Here is a 14,697-nt window from a genome sequence, read left to right as displayed (position 1 = left end):
TTGTGAATAGTCAACTGATCAGAACAAGCTGGGGCAATCGGGGCTCACAAAGATGGCACCACCACCACAGGGCAGGTATCAGCTCTTTCCCTCTCCAGGTCTCTTGGCATCTGGTGACTTTGGGTAAACAGGCATCTGGTCACCACCTTCCTAGCTCTTCCTTCAGTTTCAACAACATTTGTTCCCAGCTACTCCGTGCTTATCAATTATCATCTGCCTTTCATTCTCACAATCTTGCCCTTTCCACCCAGCCTGGTACATCAGAGGGAATAACTATCATAGGAATTCAACTATGCCTCAACATTCCTGGGTTATCTGAACAGTATCCATGCCCTTTACAGGTTTATGTTGACAGACCCGTATCATCTTAAAGCATGTTCATAGTTAAGGCTTGACTTAAGAAACAGTAATACAACCAGACACAACAGAAAAATATCTTCAACGGTGCTATCCTGCTCCTCATAAAACTTGCTCAGTCACACTTGGCATGGTTTCCCAAACCCACAATGGAAAAAGAAAAATGAAGACCATTTCTGTCATTTTTTTTAAAAGGCATTTGGGCTCCTTCCTCCTGCCCTTCTTTCTTCCCTGATCAAGAGTTTACAACTCCTCATGGCTTTTGAGTAGGTGAAGAAGGTGACAGTTCAAGGAGCTTACAGCAGGACTTCCTTCCCACCTCAGCTCTGAAGGGGAGGGCCAGGTGGTCGGTCCTGGGCCCTCCCTGCCCATCATAACTGGCAGTACACTCAAGTGTCTTGAAAACATTTTCTAAAAAGGGGGGAAAAGTCAAATGCAAGTGTGTGTGTGTGTGTGTGTGTGTGTGTGTGTGTGTGTGTGTGTGAGAGAGAGAGAGAGAGAGAGAGAGAGAGAGAGAGAGAGAGAGAGAGAGAGAGACAGAGGAGAGAATGTGTGTGTGCATGTGTGGGAGAGAGCATGTGTGCTCCGGCGAGGGGGAGGGGAGAGTAGAGAACATCACCTAATTGTCCTCATTCCAATAAGCCTGCAACTGTCTTTGTTCTCTCCTGAAATAAGTGTCTCAGGCTAGCATGCTTAGTATTGTTGCTTCCCACCCAACCTTCCAGCCTGCTCCTCTTATCTCTCTCTCTCAAAGCGAAATATCCCACTATTGGCTTTCTGCATGTATAAATACAACAGAAAACACTATGGGTCCTGAACTGTAACGGGACTACAAAGTGGGCTCTTATGGAGCTTGTCAGGCAGCATGAGTCTTAAACAGGAAACAGGCTCCTTCCCCCACAGTTCAATACCCTCCCTACATCCTACTCACCAAGAAAAAAAAGTGTGTTCATACCCCACTTAATTTACAACACAAGATATTCGTCCCATCCAACAAAAAAGTTCAAGTCCATGCCCCAGAATTATCAAACCAGCTTAACCCCCGGCCTCCCACCCCAGAATCTTGCTACATAAATACGTGTACGTGTATCTGACTGTAGTATGAACAGCTTCCCTTCCACTGTGGTTTTAAGCATCAGCAGCAGCAGTGGCCGCTGTAGCCAGGCCCTGGGGTCCTGCCCCATTCCAGAGGAACTTGCCGGTCTTACTTAGCTCCCGGGCTTCAGGGCCGTCGTTCCACCGCCTCTTCAATCGAAGCTTGGGGGGCATCAGGGCATCTTCTTTCTTCTCAGGTACACTGGACTCCTTGCCAGACCTGTCCTCACTGTCTTCAGTCCCCTCTAGGGGTTCATCACTGGGGGTGCTAATGGATACAGAGGGCCAGGTGGGTGAGGGGTGGGCAAACACTGTGCCTTTCCCCTCTTCTACGGTCCTGGTCCGCATAGTGCCCACTTCTTGGGAGTGTTCCTCCTCTTCGTGGGTCAATTGCCTGAGGCTCTCGGGATCCTTCTCAGAGGTAGGCTCTACCTTAATTCGAGAGGGAACAGGCCCACTGATTGGTGCAGAGCCACGTGTGGACTCCTCACTGTTTTCTACCCTCTCTCGGTTCTTGCGTCCAGCTGGTGGGGGCTGCAGTTTGATAGAGAACTGGGAAGACTCCTCAGGATGCATTTGGCACTGCAGCGGTGGGACCATGAGCCCTGGGTAGCGGGGGAAAGTCCGCGGACTCAGATGGTAGTTGAACACAGAACAGGCCTGAGAATGAAGGTAGTGTTTCATTTCCTCTGGGTTGAAGGAGAAACAACTGCTACTGGCGAAGGGGCTCAGGCCTGGGGAGGGACTGTAGGAGAACATGGTGGGAGTCAGGGACAGGGCTGGCGAGATGGGGACATTGAGGACACCTCCACGACCAGGGACTGGAGAGAGAGCGAAGGGACTGTGGGGGTCAGGGTACATTGCTGGCCGAGTGAAGAGAGGAAGCATTATGTCAGGCTTGCGTTTCTGGTGGCCAATTCCTCCTCCACTAAGAGTATTTCGAGAGGGCATGAAGTCCATGCTCCGGTGCCAGTCAGAGGCCGAGCCATCTTCGAGGTCTGACGGCTCCACCTTTCTATCTGTGGGACCACCTGACTCGGCCCCAGAAGCACTCAAGGAGCTGGCAGAGAAGCGCCCTGGCTGCACATCGCCAGTAGGAGAATGCGTGTCTAGAGGTGGGAAATGGAACCGGGAAGAGGCTGTTGGCACTGGTGGTGCACTCTGAGGAACCACACCTGTGATGGAAGAAAAGAAAGAAGTCTGCGTTGGCCACTTGGTCACTCACGATCATCACTTTTACTTACACTAGCTAAGCACACAATGTTAAGTGACAACAGGAAACAAACCTTCTATCTAGTCTGAGTCTTTTTCAAAACTATTGTTTAGGCTGGGTGTGGTGGGAACAGTCTTGCAATCTCAGCACTCAGGAGGCCGAGGGAGGAGGCCTAAGCCTTTAAAGGCAAGCCTGTATTGCTTAGCTTTCTCCATTCAGCATGGTTTCCATATTCCTCTGGCCTCTTACCTTACTGTCCAGGCAGTCCTCCTTCCTACCTGCAATGCCATTCAATATTTGAGTTAAAACTATATCCAACATTCCAGGGCTTAATAGTTAGTAGGTTCCCACTAGACATTAGTTGGACAAATGAATAGGTCTTGCAACTCTATCGTGTGTATATACCCCATTTCCATTTTCAGCTTCACAGGTAAAATTTTTCTCCCCATCATAACTTTAGCTGTATTTATAAAGCAAACAAATCCAGTAGCAACACAGGCAAACAAAACACATGCATGTGGTTGCACTGACAACACACACTCTACCTCACATACACTGACAGGAACAAGATCCTACTGTAGTGAAATAGATTGGTATGAAAAGGCAATTTTTATTAAGGTAAGTTCTTACGGTTTATCTTTATAATTTTGGATAGACAACCATTATCTCAGAGATTCCAGTCTTTCTATATCTACAGTCCAATGAATTCTATGTAATTATATCTACTTCTGTTATCCTTAAGTACTGAGGAGGAGGCTGGACCTACTATTTCCTCTCCCAAGTCTGACTGCTGGCAGGTGTGACGGCTCATTATAATCCCAGTACGGGGGAGACTAAGGCAGGAAAATTACTGTGACTTGAGGCTTAGTTGGCTAAAAAACAAAACAAAACAAAACAAAAACCAAGTTCAACTGCTAAATTTCAAACTCTAAGAAGAAACTATCATTGTATCACATTAACTTGAGAAGCTCATGAATTCTCAACTTGCCCTAAAAGCCCCAAATAAGACCTAAGAAAGCGGCTACCTGAAGCCTCAGGTGCCCTACAGGTTCCTGGGAGGTACCAGTGGCTGTTAACATGATGATATCTTTATACATGACAGAAAGCTAAAAGGAAAAAAAGAGGGGTAAAAATAAGGGGGTGGGGTAGTCCAAGTTTGGTGGTCCAGGAAAGAAAACAGGGCACAAATATAGTGTCTGAACTGCTCCCAGTTCTGGCATAACTTTGGAGCAGGTCACTGTGTGGAAGACTGTGGCTTTCTTGGTACCCATAGTTGAGCGACACCTGCCAGAGCAGCACTTACCAACAAATGTTCAACAGAAAACAATTTTTCTGCAGGCCTTGTTCTAAAAGCCCTTGAACTGAGATTAATTATTAAGAGTAATAAATAGGAAAATCAGACACATGACCTTGCATATGATCTGAGTAGAGCCCAGATAGGTCCAGGCCAATAGATCTCTTTAGTTTATTACAGCAACTAAGAGTCTGTTACTTTTAATTTTTTGACTCTTGACTTATTAAGGGTCTTATCTAAGGGCTGTAAAAATGGCTCTGTGGTTAAAGAGCACCTGCTGCTCCTACAGAAGACCTGAGGTGGGTTCACAGCACCCATATGGCAGCTCACAACCATCTGTAACTCCAGTTCCAGGAGATCCAAAACCTTCTTCTGGCCTCCATAGGTACTGGACACACATGATGTACAAAAAATACATACGAATAGGCAAAATATATACACATAAAAATATTTAAAAGAAGTTATTAGTCAAAAGTGAAAAACCATTTGTTTGTAATCTGAAATGCAGAATATAAGCTATAACAGAATATAAATGCATTATATTATAAATGCAGAATATAAGAGTAACATGGAGAGGAAAAGAAAGTCCTATTTCCTATGCAAGTCAGAAATGCTTAAGTCAGTTTTGTTTCTATTTTTAATAGAGTCTACTTTGGTCTTTATACACACACTAAGACATACTGCACACCTATAAGGAGTTATTTCCACATGTATTCACATGGGACAAAGGAGATAAGACCAGGGCAATATAAGGAAGGTGGCTGCTGATTCCCCCACCTTTATGTATAATATGTTGAGTGTCAAATCTAAGGTTCTGTTTGAAAAGCAAGCAAAAAACAAACCCCACTGTTAAAAAAGTGTCAATATGATTACTTGAAAGAAGAGCACAGCAGCCACATGAAACAGTCAGGAAATCTGAACCTCAATTCTTGGGCCTTCTATCTTGTAACTAGTATAAATAACACACTGGAGCTCTTGGTGCTCCCTTTGAAAACAATTCAAATGGTAAGTTCTTTGCCTAGGTTCAACCCTAATCCTACCCATGTGTTTCTGAAAAAATTACTTTCTGGCCCAGTTTTCGTAAGTCGGAAGTAATGAGACCAATCCTAATGTTAGAGAAATAGTTAACATTTGTGAGGCTTTTGGAATAGTACCCATGCATAGCAAGTCATATGTTGTTAGAGTAAACTGTGTTTGTGCTTTTTGAGGCAGCATTTCATTATGCAGTCCTGGTTGGCCTAGAACTTGCTACTAGGCAACCCAGGCTGGCTTCAAACTAACAGAGATCCACCTGCCCCTGCCTTCCAAGGGCTTGGTTTATCAGCATGAGCCACTATGCCCTGCTTACTTTTAATGGTTTAAAAAAAAAATCAAAATTAAAATTTTAAATTAAAAAAAAACTTAAATACTGTTTACACACGGGCCATATTATATTTTTAGAGTTAACACTAAATTTCCTGGGTGTGGTAATGTCATTGCAGTTATAGAAAAGAACATCCTTATTCCTGGGAGAAAAGCCATGGCAGCTGCATGTTAATCTCCAGATGCAAAATGTATCTGTAAATAGAGATAAACTACATGTGGCAATGATGTTAACCACAGGGAATCAGGGGGAGGGTATATGAGTGCTCTCTTTTGAATTCAATTCTTTGTTAGGTTTCAAGTTTTCCAAAAGAAGTATTAAAGAGCCGTGCGGTGGTGGCCCACGCCTTTAATCCCAGCACTCAGGAGGCAGAGGCAGGTGGATATCTGTGGGTTCGAGGCCAACCTGGTCTACAGAGTGAGATCCAGGACAGGCACCAAAACTATACAGAGAACCCTCGAAAAACCAAAAAAAAAAAAAAAAAAAAAAAAAAGTATTGAAGACCAGGGTGGTGGCAGGGAGGCAAATTTGAGAGACAGGTTTAGCCTGCCTTGTCCCCACCTACTGAGAGTTTTTTTTAACCAGTGATTCTTTATCTTTCTAATGTTTCTTAGGCAGGCGTGAGCACACATGAGCGCGCGCGCGCACCACACACACACACACACACACACACACACACACACACACACACACACACACAAGCATAAAGTGCTTGGATTACCAGCACGAGCCACTATGCCTGGCTTAATTTTTTTAAATTTATTTTTATTTTTTATGTGCACTGGTGTTTTGCCATGGGTGTCAGGTCCCTTGGAAATGGAGTTACAGACAGTTGTGAGCTGCTATGTGGGTGTTGGAATTGAACCTAGGTCCTGTGGAAGAGCAGTCAGTGTTCTTAATTGCTGAGCCATCTCTCCAGCCCTGTCTGGCTTTATTTTTAATGGTTAAAAAAAAAAATCAAAAATTAAAAATTAAAATGGTTTATTTGTAGGCCATATTATATATGCTATACACACATATGACATGTATATGTATTATATATATAAAAATACTGCATATAGATGTACTTTTTTGAGATAGACACTTACTATGCAGCCAATGTCACCTGCCTCAGCCTTCTACATGCTGGGATTACAGGTGTGCATCACTATGCTTGGTTTCTACAAGTATTTCAATGCTACTCTAATATTGAGTACTCTACCCTAAAGTGTCTTGGGGGTTTGAGACATGGTCTCAGAGTGGCCCCGGTTATCTCTGAAGTCAGTACACAGCCCAGGGTGATCCTGAACCCCAGACCCTTTGACCTTCCACTTTCCAAGTGCTACGATTACAGGCTTGCTCCACCATGCCAAACTCCACCTTAAACTATTAACAGTGACTAGGACAAACATGGAGGGAAAAGGCAATAGTCACATTTACAGTTTTTGTATTGGGCCATATAGTTTCACTTAAAAACAGGAGACCAGAACAGCGGCATACATGGCCCACCTACAGTCTCTGGCCTCCAGGATTTACATGGTGGGACTTACTTTCTAGAGCACTTACTACATCCCATCACACAAACCTAGAAGCTTTTTTTCAAATTTTTATTTTTCTCTCATACATTATATCCCAACCTCAGTTTTCCCTCCCTCCACTCCTACCAGTTCCTCTTCCTCACCTCCCCTCTCTCCAGATCAACTCCTCGACTATTCCCCTCAAAATAAATAAATAAATTTAAAACAACCACAACAAAGAGCAGGCCTCCCAGGGATATCCACCAAACATGGCCTAACAAGATACAGTAAGATTGGGCACAAACCCTCATTATTATGGATGGATGCGGCAGGCCAGTAGGAGGCAAAGGGTCCCAGGTGCATGCAACAGAGTCAGATACACCTCGACTCCCACTGTTGGAAGTCTCACAAGAACACCCAGCTACACAACCATAAGGTATATGCAGAGGACCTAGCTCAGACCCATACAGGGTCTGTGTTTGTCCCTTCAGTTTCTGTGAGCCTCTACTTAGTTGATTCTGTGGGCCATTTTCTCACGGTGTCCTCAACCCCTCTGGCCCCTACAATCCTTCCTCCTCTTCTGTGGGGTTCCCCTTGCTCTGCCAAGTGACAAACCTAGAATCTTATCTCTCAGCTAAACTCTTAAGTTCCTTGAGGAAAAGAACTTCCTCATACTCCTTTGTTTTTTTTTTTTAAAGGGATTAACACATCTGTTAACACATGGATGAATCCTAACCAAGAGGAAGGTTGCATGATATATAAAACAAGAGCATGCCTCTAATAGCTGAATGAAGAACTGGGCCTACTTCTGTATTTGACCTGCTGTGTTCACATTTAATTTTGTCATTTGTAAAAGAGTATCAAGACATATATTTTACTAGGTTAGAAGCATAGAAACTCATTAAACAAAACAAACAAAAACACAGAAGCACCTTCACTAAGCAGATGTTACTTTCCTTTCTCAACATCATGTTAATCTTAAACACTTGGTCTATGTGGGTAAAAGTTCTCTGCAAACAAATGGCTCTGGTTCTTCAGAGTTATCTATACCAAGGAGTCAACAACCTAAAAGGATGGTTCACTGTCTTGCTTTTCCTGGGATGATGATGATGATTAATATTATTTTGTGCTGAGAGTTGAACCCAGGGCCTTATACAAGCTAGGCAAGTGCTTTTCTGAGCTATGGCCACCCCAGAACTTTTGATTAGCATCTTGAACCTATTAGTGATCAGTGCCAGTTTAACAGCTTTTGGTATAACTGGTGTGCCAGACCACTAACTACTGTTGGGTCTGCAGAGCAGAGCTTCTACGGGGTTAGAGTCCAGTGATCCCTTGCCTTGGAAAACCAGAGTAGTCCCAGGGGTTGATGGCCATTCTATTCAAGCTGTCTAAGTGGTTGAACTTCTGGGCTTTTAATTGATGAAAATGGATCAAAGAACAAGGTCAACATTTTTGGACATGGAGTGCAAGGGTATGAAGCCCAACACATTTCTTCAAAATTGATGGCATGCTCATCTGGAGTCCTACTTTCCACAGCGCAGAGGGAAGAAGCAAGAGTGAGAGGAAACAAGATTCCAGGGGCTAGAACAGCTCTGATTTCCTAATGCAGCTCCCTTAGGCACAGGGAAAGAAAACAGGTTGTAATTAGAGGTGCATTCCAACCCCCACCCCCAAATGCATGCCCCAGGGACAGGAGGGAGCGGTTGCTGGAGAGGTGGGACTGCAATGATAGCAGTCAAGCTCAAACTGCCCTAACTTGTTGTGTGCGGTAATTACATATCCAGATCATCTTAGCATTATATTCTCTCAGCCACACCCTCCTCTAATTTTTCAAGTTTCTGCCAACTTCTGAGCACTTTTATTCCAAGTCCTGCTCTCCTTTCTCTGTGTAGAATGTCACAAAGAACAACAATCAAACTGGTCAAAGATGGCCCTTGACACCTGTAATCCTAGAACTTGGATGATGAGGCAGGAAGATTGCCCTAGGCCAAGCTGACACGAGTGAAGTTCAAGACCAGCCTGACCACATAGTGAGACCTGTTTCAAATAGAAAAAACCTGACTCTTGAGCAGGAAGATAATTTATTATCTTTAACACGCACCCCCTCTCCCCAATAAACAAAAATCCCCAAAGCAAAAAGAAAACTCTAAGCTAACTCTAACTCAGACAACTACATCCAACACTTTGGAAGTGGATGCATCCTCATCAAGGAGCAGACCGAAAGGCTGTGCGCTCTGATGAATGCTGCACCACAGCACAGGGGAGGAAGCCTGCTTGCACTTCAAAGGAGGGAGGCTAAGTCAAGTACAAGTCCTGCACTGAGGAACCCTGCTGAGTGCTGGTGCAGATCAGACCTGGCCTTTCACTGCAAGCATGATCAAGGGCGCTGTGGTTTTGATGACATTCACTTGATAAGGGAGAGCTTGTAGTTTCATAGAAAATCGGAAACGTTTGTAGAAACAGGTTCACAGCTATGAAACAGCCATTGGGCAAGGTGTTAAAATGGAGTTTTGAATTTAAAATTCAACATAAACCTATGGACTCATTCCCCAAAAGGAGTTTAGTAATATCCAGGAGGCTGGAAATAATGCAGAGAGAGTACCCAAATAAACTAAACAAGCCTGTTAGAGTAATGCATAGCCCATTACTCCTGTCAGATGAGTAAGGAGGACTTGAAGTAATCTACGGGATCATGTCACATCAGTGTTTCTAAAATCTTACTCAGATCATGTCGCAGATTTGGGTTTTTGATAATTCTTTTTAAATTCAAAATCCACTCTCCATCCTAGGTATTTGTATCTTACCACTTGAGCGAATGTTGATGAAAGGGTAGTTGGGCATCACCAGCTTGTTGAAGTTAAACTTGTAAGTAAACCTTTTCCCTTTTGTTTTATGAAGGATCCTCTTGTTGTAATAGTATCTACAAAAAGAAGAACACACGGTACAACATTTGCTATGCTCAGGTAATTACTAAGATCAATTCTGGCTCCAGGCATTGCTTACAAAAACCTTCACCATTCCTTTGTAGCTGGCCCCGGAGCTAGGGCTTGGAGATCTAAGAACTCCCTTTTCTCATTCAGTTTGAACTCAGCCGTGGTCTTGGACTGGAGCTTGACACAGACATTTTTAAGTCAAACAGCTTCCTCAGTTCTAAGCACTCACCTTCTCATTCCTCTACAGTTTCACTTTAGGGTCCTCTTCCTTCCTGCTCCACTCTAACTAACTTCTAGTTTCTGTCTGTCTTGTCCAGGTGGGGTCGGACAAGTCTTCTGGGAGAGGCTCATGGGTTAGTCAGGAGCCTAAGTGCAAGGACTAAACATGGAGTGGAAACCCGTTTTCTGGTAGCCAGTGAGACAATGGCAGGATCGGGAAACAGCAGCCATCCTGGCCACTTCGCCTTCGATGTGGCAGAGACTGGATGTGGGAGGCTCCAGCTGCACTGCACAGATTTTACACTCAGGCTACTGAGAATGAGGACAGACAGGAATTTCCATCTACCTGGAAGCTTTGGCCTAGCTTCTTAAGTAGCAGATGCCATAAACTACCTGCTGGCCCTTTGGGGTCTAAAGGGTTATAAAATTTAAAAACTGACAGAGAAGAGTGAACTTATAGCGACTGTTCTTTGGACACATCATAGCAACCTATGGACCAAATGAAGGCTGCAGATACGGTACGTGAGCCCCTGGGTTCAGGGGCAATCAGCAAGCCTCCCTCCTGTACTCACGGTACCTTTCCCATTTCTTCTAGGAAAGCCCAAAGAAGAGGAATGATAGGCATTTCCCAAAAGGGAAGTCTACACTAATCCTCTGGATTGTAAGAGAGCCCTAGTCCATGTCACCATGTGCTCTTACCCCCTACAAAGCACAATCAGCTGTCAGGAGCCAACGCCTGCCAGTGGAATCCCTCCTACACCTCCTCAGCTCTTGTGCCGCTCAGATTCAACACCTCTTTTAAGTGACACATTATTCACTAAGTGCAGTCTTTTGTCACCTGATACCTTTTTAGATATCATCCACAAAACTGCATACTTTCCTTCCAACTTTGTTAATACCACAAATTTGGGGGATCTTTTCCCTCACCTGAGGGCCCGGCTCAGCTTGTCATAGTTCATCTGCGGTTTGCACTTCCTGCGGCCCCAGAGGCGGGCCACTTCATCTGGATCCTTGATGACGAACTCTCCATACTCTCCCTGCTGCCAGGCGATGACATGGCGGAACTCTTCCTTCTGCAGCAGTTCCAGGATGAAGTGCCACAGCTGGATCTGCCGGGAGCCTGGCGACGACTCGGTTTTGTAGGCCCAATCGGGAAACTGATACCCTTCAATGTGAAAAGAGCAAGATCAAAGTAGTTAGGAGTTAGGTACAAACATGCCAGTACCCCACCTCCACATTCCACGGCTCACAATCTCCAGAGTACTTTGCAAACACACCCTTCCAGTCAGCTAGGCTAACCATGAAGAGGAGAGGAAAGGATGGAGGAATTACTCATCCTGTGGCAATCACTGACTCTAACAAAAGTTGGCCAGCAGTACTTAGGCATCCTAATAATCTATCACCTTTTCAGAGATTACTAAATAACAAAGAAGCAAGATAAACTAATGTTTCCCCAGGGTGGAATTATTTCTCTAACAGAAAAAGAGACACTGAAACTTGCAATGAAGATGTGTGGGCCGGACAAGTTAAATCTCTCTCCGTAGGAAACAAGCCTACAACCATCCTACCAAGATCTACACAGTTATGAGGCCGTCAGCCCTGGTCTAGCATTTGTCAACTAAGCCCAAGTGGGAACAGGAACACTAAGGGACAGGAACCACTAAGGGACATTCCAGGTCCATCAGAGATGAACTTCTGCTCACCTCCACCTCCTTCTGGCTTTTCCACGATGCTACAGCCTGCTTTCATTTTCGCCCTCCTGCTGAGAGAAACAAGTCCTGCAATTATTTGGAGATGCTGTGAGTTAAGCTAACTAAGGTTTTTTGGCACAGCTTTTCCACAAACACCCCCCCCCGCCCCCCGCTCCCTTTTTGTCTTTACTTTTCTTTCGGAGCCTTTTGTCTTTCGAACAAGTCACCTCTAAACTACTAAACCTCAAGTCATCAAATGATGGTCCTCAGCTCAGCAGCTTCAAAAGCCGTAATTACCTCTCACCTGACTTCAGCCACATGTGTAAACACTGTCCTTAGTATCTGCCTTCTTCCTTCTGACCAGCCCTCCACAAAAGAGGGAAGAGAGCCGTGAAACAAGTCCCCAAAGGCAGCAAAAACCAGCCAAACAATTGTTTTCTATTACTAGACAAGCCCATATGCTAAGGTAACAAGCCCGAGTTCACCCAGATACACCAAATTAAAGAGTGAAAAATATCCAAACCCCCCCCCCCCACTCAAGAAGGAACTTCTGATTCCGAAAATTTACTGAATTATGTGAGATGGAAAACAACATCTTCGGTCAGAAACTGCGCTCACCCTCGAAAAATATTCTGAGAGACAGACTGTAAATATGCCACTCTATACAAGAAACAGCACTCTCCTAAAACTTCGTGGGAAAAATGTAATGGCATATATTTAAGAGGGAAATGAAAAGGATAAGGTAGGTACTTGGGATCGCCTGGCCAGTGGTGGGAGGCATCTTGCCAGGATCTGAATTCATTCCATACAGATTTATATTTCCTCAACCAATTTCCTGTTCCTAGCAGCAGACAGCTTTGTGTCAGTCCTTCAGCAAAGAGGAGGGAAGGGTCAAACTGGCAGAGAATGACGGAGGAAGAGCGAACAGACTTTCTCTCGTCACTCTGCAGGGTGGACGACAGGCCCCCAGCACCGACAAGAGCAGGTCTGGAGCGAACGCAGGTGCTTCAGAGGCCCCAGGGTGGGGTGGGACAAATTCCTAATCTTGGGAATTTCATCTAACCTAGCATTCCTCTAGATGGTCTGCGTTTTCTTTCCCGACAGATACAATTAAGGAGAACAGTAAGTTTCAGTCCACAAGAACACAAGGGACCAAGGAGCTGATAAATGGCTCAAGGAAGGAGGCAACAGACAGACACTGGCACACACAGGATATACACAGTAACAAGGCACCAGGGCTGGGCAGAAGCTTCCTCTCCCGTTTCCGTGATGATGGGGGAGAAGAAAACACCGATTTCCCCAAGGCTCCGGGAAGCTGTCCTGGACTAACTCCTAGACTGCGCTGTCGGGTCGCAGGGCCTTTCCCCTGCTCGGGAACACCCTGCAGCCTGGCGGCCGTGGGCTCGCGCCGGGCGACGCCCGAGCCGGATGCCCTCTCTCTCGATCCTCCGGGCCCCCGACATGCCCATCAAGCCCCTCGGAGCCCGCAGGCGCGTCTGCAGGTGTTCGTGACTCCCGAGGGCGCTCGGTCACCCGCCCGGCCTGCGGCGGGGGTTCGCCGCTCCCGCCCGGCCGCAGCGGCTCCCACGGCCGCCCGCACCCGTGTCCCCTTCCGTCCTGCCCGCGAGGGCCGCGACCGCCGACGCCGGCCTCACCTCTCCGGCGCCGTCCGTCTCTACTCGGGCTCCTCCGCGGCAGCTCGGGCTCCTCCTCATCCACCCAGCAGGAAGTGACTCCGCGGCTGCTTTCGTCACTTCCGCCCCAGGCCGGGTGGGAGGGGGCGGTGTCCCGAGCCGACGCCGCTTCCGCTCCGAAGGTGCCGGTGCCCCTCCGTGGCTCGGAGGCTGTGTGCCTGAAACCACGCGTGGAAGGAGGGCGCTTCCGCTCCGACGGGAGCCCAGAAGCTTCTGAAGCACGTGTGGCATTGGCCTTTCCTCCCTGCGCAGCCCAGGGGGTAGGATCGTTTCCTCGCTTGTCTCCCGTTTTAGTCCTGGTCGGCCTCATCCAAGTATTGTAAAGTGCACGTCTTTGCCATTCAAACACCACCCCCCTCCCCTTTGCCTTTTGTTCCTGATTAAGCAATTACAAATTTGTCCGAAACAAACTTTGTTCAAGAGTTAGTGATAAGGGATCTGAAATCAGTTTCCGTCATTCCGAATGGTTCCCAGCCCAAGTTTCTCTTCAGAGAGAGGCAGAGTTGGGATCGGTAAAGGTTAAGTGTGTGAAAATAAAAAAAAGTGGTGGAAAGTAGGGGAGGCGAAGATGACAGGAGGAATTGAAGACCAGTTTTTATCGAACGCATATCAACTGCACACAAATTTTTCTTCCTGTGAACGACCCAGAACATGAAAATATTATCATTAGCTGTTAAAAGGTTGGCTTCTAGTTTTGGACATGCCTGTTAGCACCTTCCCAGGCTGGCCAATGAATTTGTAATTATCCTGTGCTGTGCTGGGATTATAGAAATGTACCACCACATCTGGCTTCTTGTTTGTTTGTAGGCAGGGCCTTACTATATAACCTCTGGCTGCCTTGGAACGCACTATGTAGACCAGGCTGGCCTCAAACTCACAGAGATCCGCCTGCCTCTGCCTCCCGAGTGCTGGGATTAAAGGTGTGTGCCACTACAAGAGGCTAACAGTGGGTTGGTTCTTGAGTCATTGATAAGCTCATTATTAAGTATGGCCTAAGGTTGCCTTACTTGTTTAAAAAAGAAGGAATAATAGTGTTGCTGAGGTCAGGCCTTCTAGTTAGAAAGTCTTTACTATGAAAGTAAACACAGTGAACAAGATTTAAATGCCATTAAGAGGACTACCAAGATGAGCACTTTGTAGAAATGCTTCTGTACAGTCTAGAAACCATCTTCTCTGTTAGGTTGAACAGATCAAAATGCTAGGGTTTAGCTAAATCAGTGATTCTAAAACTGTGGGTTGTGACCCCTGTGACAAACCTCTATCTCCAGAAATATTTACATTGCGATTCATAACAGTAGCAAAATTAGAGTTATAAAGTAGCAACGAAAATAATCTTATGGTT

At 45.8% G+C, this 14,697-nt stretch overlaps 1 protein-coding gene across 2 annotated transcripts; it reads right to left on the bottom strand.

Moving 5' to 3' along the window:
- Positions 1-950: 950 nt before the first annotated feature.
- On the bottom strand, positions 951-13,399 carry Etv3 (ETS variant transcription factor 3). Of its 2 annotated transcripts, none has more exons than XM_059264775.1 (5): positions 13,317-13,399; positions 11,674-11,732; positions 10,898-11,135; positions 9,623-9,738; positions 951-2,627 (listed from the first exon to the last, which is right to left on the bottom strand). In XM_059264775.1, the coding sequence occupies exons 2-5, from the start codon at positions 11,717-11,719 to the stop codon at positions 1,486-1,488; spliced, it is 1,542 nt and encodes a 513-aa protein (XP_059120758.1). In that variant the 5' UTR covers positions 11,720-11,732; positions 13,317-13,399; the 3' UTR covers positions 951-1,485. The 2 variants fall into 2 exon arrangements, with proteins under 2 accessions (XP_059120758.1, XP_059120759.1); XM_059264776.1 differs by having other exon boundaries at positions 11,674-11,729; positions 13,317-13,396.
- Between the last annotated feature and the right edge of the window lie 1,298 nt (positions 13,400-14,697).

Source organism: Peromyscus eremicus, chromosome 6 (genome assembly GCF_949786415.1).
Source record: "Peromyscus eremicus chromosome 6, PerEre_H2_v1, whole genome shotgun sequence".
Lineage (NCBI taxonomy): Eukaryota > Metazoa > Chordata > Mammalia > Rodentia > Cricetidae > Peromyscus > Peromyscus eremicus.
This window is presented reverse-complemented; position numbering and strand designations above follow the sequence as displayed.

Excerpts from the sequence above, each read along its gene's own strand:
- Etv3 (XM_059264775.1), bottom strand. The coding sequence starts at position 11,719 with ATGAAAGCAGGCTGTAGCATCGTGGAAAAGCCAGAAGGAGGTGGAG. Across the intron at positions 11,136-11,673 it reads AAAGCCAGAAGGAGGTGGAG|GGTATCAGTTTCCCGATTGG; the intron begins GTGAGCAGAAGT and ends TTCACATTGAAG. Across the intron at positions 2,628-9,622 it reads CATCAACATTCGCTCAAGTG|GTGTGGTTCCTCAGAGTGCA; the intron begins GTAAGATACAAA and ends CTTCCATCACAG.